Source organism: Somniosus microcephalus, unplaced genomic scaffold (genome assembly GCF_052327205.1).
Source record: "Somniosus microcephalus isolate GS21.2 unplaced genomic scaffold, FLI_Smic_1.0 unresolved_chr2, whole genome shotgun sequence".
NCBI lineage: Eukaryota > Metazoa > Chordata > Chondrichthyes > Squaliformes > Somniosidae > Somniosus > Somniosus microcephalus.
Genome location: NW_028225180.1, coordinates 87,373,824 through 87,378,641, shown reverse-complemented (window position 1 = coordinate 87,378,641; position 4,818 = coordinate 87,373,824). Strand labels below are relative to the sequence as shown.

Genomic DNA, 4,818 nt, shown 5'->3' with positions numbered 1-4,818 from the left:
TGGCAAATGAAGTTCAACACAGATAAATGTGAGGTATTACATTCTGGTAGGATGAATAGGGAGGTCACTGATCACTTGGAGGGTGCGAGTCTGGGTGGGGCAGAGGAACAAAGGGATCTCGGAGTACAAATACACAAATCACTAAAAGTTGCGACATAACAACAGAAAATGCTGGAAAAACTCAGCGGGCCAGGGCAACATCCGTGGAGAGAGAAATAGAGTCAACGTTTCGGGTCGAAACCCTTCGTCAGGACTGAGGGGAAAGGCAGCAAATGAAACCGATTAAAAGGCCAGTTTGGGGGCTGGGGGAGGGGATGAAAGAACAGCAGCGTTTTCTGTTGTTAGTTCGGATTTCCAGCATCCGCAGTATTTTGCTATCGTACTAAAAGTTGTGACGCAGGTTAACAAGGCACTAGGGTTTATTTCTGGAGGGATAGAATTGAAAAGTAGGGAAGTTATGCTAAACCTGTATCGAACCTTGGTTAGACCGCACTTGGAGCACTGCGTACAGTTCTGGTCACCATATTATAAAAAGGATATAGAGGCACTGGAGAGGGTGCAGAGAAGATTTACAAGGGATGATACCAGAAATGCGAGGGTATAGCTATCAGGAAAGGATGAACAGGCTGGGTCTCTTTTCTCTTGAATAAAGGCAACTGAGGGGTGACCTAATAGAGGTCTTTAAAATGATGAAAGGTTTTGATAGAGTGGATACAGAGAGAATGTTTTCCACTTGTGGGGAAGACCAGAACTAGGGGCCGTCAATATAAGATCGTCACCAAGAAATCCAATAGTGAATTCAGGAGAAACTTCTTTACCCAGAGAGTGGTGAGAATGTGGAACTCGCTCCCACAGGGAGTGGTTGAGGTGAATAGTATCGATGGATTTAAGGGGAGGCTGGACAAGCGTATGAGGGAGAAGGGAATAGAGGGTTACGCTGATAGAGTTAGATGAGGAAAGACGGGAGGAGGATCGAGTGGAGCATGAACGCCGGCTCGGACTGGTTGGGCCGAATGGCCTGTTTCTGTGCTGCAGATTCTGTGTAACTCTATGTAACCCAATTGGATTAATCGGGACTGTTGGTGAAACAGCCTTTTCCCCAATCTCCAATCATTGCATAACTAATAAAGTGTTCATTGAAAAAAAGTCCCAATTTTATTTAATTCCTGTGTGATGTTTCTCCCAGTTCTGTTTCCCCTCGGAGATTAATCTTCAATTCCTTTAGTCTCCAGGAGGAGTTCACAGCCTTTGCCGAGCTGGTGATGGGAGATTAGGGAGTGCCCGTGTTCAGGGTTAGTCTGGAATGGTCCCACGCGGGTAGATGTCGCCCGCTCGCCCGCCCGTGGGGCTCAGAGGGCGTCCTCGTCGATCTCCTCCATGCTGGGGGCGGTGATGAAGTGCGAAGGGTAGTCGAGGCCGTGATCGCCCGCGTATCGCCGCCACCGCGCGTCGTCACTCTCGTGTGTGATGTAGCGCCGGCCAAACTTGGTCTCAAAGTCCCGCAGATCCAACCAGGTTTGATAATCCTGCGAGGGTGAGAGAGAGAGAGAGAGAGAGGGGGAGAGAGAGGGAGAGAGAGAGAGGGAGAGGGAGAGAGAGGGGGAGAGAGAGGGGGAGAGAGAGGGAGAGAGAGAGGGAGAGAGAGAGGGAGAGGGAGAGAGGGGGGGAGAGAGGGGGGAGAGAGGGGGAGAGAGAGGGGGGAGAGAGAGGGGGGAGAGAGGGACAGACAGAGAGAGCGGGAGGGGAGAGACAGATTGAGGAACACACGTTATTCACTTTTCTTTTGTTCTACAATTAGAATGTGGAATATTTTTGGTCTTTGGAGAGATTTTTTAGAATTAGTGATCACAGCCGCTCCCAGTTACTGATTCTATCCCTAATGCCGAGATGGACCCACTGCGATTGTTGTTTTTTTAAAGTCCAATGAAGTGTTGCTGCTGCCCTCAAACAGAGATCGTGCGGTTTAATTGTGTTGTTGATACGGGCGGTGTTGAGATGCTGAATACAACTGACCTGCAGCCAGGTGTGACTGAGCGCCTTGTCCACACTGTATCGCTTCCTGATCTTCACCTGAAGCAGGCTGTTTATCAGTTCAATGGCTGCAAACACAGAGAGGGAGAGAGGGAGAGGGAATGAGGACAGTGAATCAGGAACATGCTTCCGGCTGCAATCTAATCCAGGGGGCAGAGAGTCAGTCGCACACTCTCCAAGACCATTAGACTGACATGGGGGCTGACAACATCTCTGGGAGAGGGGGGCCCGAGGTCTCCGGGAGAGGGGGCCCGAGGTCTCTGGGAGAGGGGGCCCGAGGTCTCTGGGAGAGGGGCCCCGAGGTCTCTGGGAGAGGGGGCCCGCGGTCTCTGGGAGAGGGGGCCCCGAGGTCTCTGGGAGAGGGGCCCCGAGGTCTCTGGGAGAGGGGGCCCCGAGGTCTCTGGGAGAGGGGGCCCGAGGTCTCTGGGAGAGGGGGCCCGAGGTCTCTGGGAGAGGGGGCCCGCGGTCTCTGGGAGAGGGGCCCCGAGGTCTCTGGGAGAGGGGGCCCCGAGGTCTCCGGGAGAGGGGGCCCCGAGGTCTCTGGGAGAGGGGGCCCCGAGGTCTCTGGGAGAGGGGGCCCCGAGGTCTCTGGGAGAGGGGGCCCCGAGGTCTCCGGGAGAGGGGGCCCCGAGGTCTCTGGGAGAGGGGCCCCGAGGTCTCTGGGAGAGGGGGCCCCGAGGTCTCTGGGAGAGGGGGCCCCGAGGTCTCTGGGAGAGGGGGCCCCGAGGTCTCTGGGAGAGGGGGCCCCGAGGTCTCCGGGAGAGGGGGCCCGAGGTCTCTGGGAGAGGGGGCCCCGAGGTCTCTGGGAGAGGGGGCCCCGAGGTCTCTGGGAGAGGGGGCCCCGAGGTCTCTGGGAGAGGGGGCCCCGAGGTCTCCGGGAGAGGGGGCCCCGAGGTCTCTGGGAGAGGGGGCCCCGAGGTCTCTGGGAGAGGGGGCCCCGAGGTCTCTGGGAGAGGGGGCCCCGAGGTCTCTGGGAGAGGGGGCCCCGAGGTCTCTGGGAGAGGGGGCCCCGAGGTCTCTGGGAGAGGGGGCCCCGAGGTCTCTGGGAGAGGGGGCCCGAGGTCTCCGGGAGAGGGGGCCCGAGGTCTCCGGGAGAGGGGGCCCCGAGGTCTCTGGGAGAGGGGGCCCCGAGGTCTCTGGGAGAGGGGGCCCGAGGTCTCTGGGAGAGGGGGCCCGAGGTCTCTGGGAGAGGGGCCCCGAGGTCTCTGGGAGAGGGGGCCCCGAGGTCTCCGGGAGAGGGGGCCCCGAGGTCTCCGGGAGAGGGGGCCCCGAGGTCTCCGGGAGAGGGGGCCCCGAGGTCTCCGGGAGAGGGGGCCCCGAGGTCTCTGGGAGAGGGGGCCCCGAGGTCTCTGGGAGAGGGGGCCCCGAGGTCTCTGGGAGAGGGGCCCCGAGGTCTCCGGGAGAGGGGGCCCGAGGTCTCCGGGAGAGGGGGCCCCGAGGTCTCCGGGAGAGGGGGCCCGAGGTCTCTGGGAGAGGGGGCCCCGAGGTCTCTGGGAGAGGGGGCCCCGAGGTCTCTGGGAGAGGGGGCCCCGAGGTCTCTGGGAGAGGGGGCCCCGAGGTCTCTGGGAGAGGGGGCCCGCGGTCTCTGGGAGAGGGGGCCCCGAGGTCTCTGGGAGAGGGGGCCCCGAGGTCTCCGGGAGAGGGGGCCCCGAGGTCTCCGGGAGAGGGGGCCCCGCGGTCTCCGGGAATGAAAGAGCAAAACCTGGGAGAAAAATCACAGGGGGTGGGGTTAAACAAACATTGTAATTCTTCTCCTACACTTTCATTAATTGGGAAAATAAAGATAGGCTCTGGTGCCAGAGAGGCAAGCATCATCCAATCAGGGCAGGACGGAGATTCTGTTCGCTTTGCGATTGGCCGCGGAGACGGGACGTGTCGGGCGAAGAGTGGCGAGCGAGCGCGCGGCCGTTGGCGGGAGAGGTCGCACGGTGAAAGCTGCAGGAATACGTTGACCCAGCGCCCCGCCCGCCCGCCCGCCCGCCGCCTCGCTTACCCCCGAGCGAGATCTCCCTCCAGGAGCTGGGCGGGTACATGAAGTCCGCGTTCTGGATCTGGTCGTTGATGTCCTCGTCCTCGTTGAAGGGGAAGGTGCCGCTGAGACTGACGTACACGATGACACCCACGGACCACATGTCCAGCGAGCGGTTGTAGCCTTTGCTGCGCAGCACCTCCGGGGCCAGGTAGGCCGGCGTCCCCACCACTGACCGGCGGAACGACTTCTCCCCGATGATCCGCGCGAAGCCAAAGTCGCAGAGCTTGACCTGAGAGCGGGAGGGCAAAGGTCAACGTGTGACAACGGTTCATCGCGATCATAGACCCAGAATTTACCGCACAGAAACCGGCCATTGGGCCCGTCTGCTCCGTGCCGGTGTTTTTGCTCCCCACGAGCCTCCTCCCACCCCTCTTCATCTCACCCCATCAGCATAAACTTCAATTCCAAACCCGCGACCTCGTCCACCTAGAAGGACAAGGGCAGCAGGCGCATGGGAACACCACCACCTCCAAGTTACCCTCCAAGTCACACACACCATCCTGACTCGGAAATATATCGGCCGTTCCTTCATCGTCGCTGGGTCAAAATCCTGGAACTCCCTCCCTAACAGCACTGTGGGAGCACCTTCACCACACGGACTGCAGCGGTTCAAGAAGGCGGCTCACCACCACCTTCTCAAGGGCAATTAGGGATGGGCAATAAATGCTGGGCCTCGCCAGCGACGCCCACATCCCAGGAACGAATAAAAAAAATCCTTTCTCCCTCCTGTGTTTATCCAGCTTCCCCTTAAATCC

The 4,818-nt window shown here is 59.6% G+C and overlaps 1 protein-coding gene across 1 annotated transcript; it reads right to left on the bottom strand.

Annotated features, from left to right (window-relative positions):
- Positions 1–1,132: 1,132 nt before the first annotated feature.
- LOC147092965 (serine/threonine-protein kinase D3-like) lies at positions 1,133–4,615 on the bottom strand. Its single transcript, XM_085976295.1, has 3 exons — positions 4,025–4,615; positions 2,014–2,099; positions 1,133–1,526 (listed from the first exon to the last, which is right to left on the bottom strand). The coding sequence occupies exons 1-3, from the start codon at positions 4,161–4,163 to the stop codon at positions 1,350–1,352; spliced, it is 402 nt and encodes a 133-aa protein (XP_085832421.1). The 5' UTR covers positions 4,164–4,615; the 3' UTR covers positions 1,133–1,349.
- Between the last annotated feature and the right edge of the window lie 203 nt (positions 4,616–4,818).

Bases quoted from the DNA above. Each gene is read 5' to 3' on its own strand.
- LOC147092965 (XM_085976295.1), bottom strand. From the start codon at position 4,163: ATGTGGTCCGTGGGTGTCATCGTGTACGTCAGTCTCAGCGGCACCTTC. The intron at 2,100-4,024 runs GTAAGCGAGGCG...CTGTGTTTGCAG, and splicing joins GAGGGAGATCTCGCTCGGGG to CCATTGAACTGATAAACAGC. The intron at 1,527-2,013 runs GTCAGTTGTATT...TCACCCTCGCAG, and splicing joins TCAGTCACACCTGGCTGCAG to GATTATCAAACCTGGTTGGA.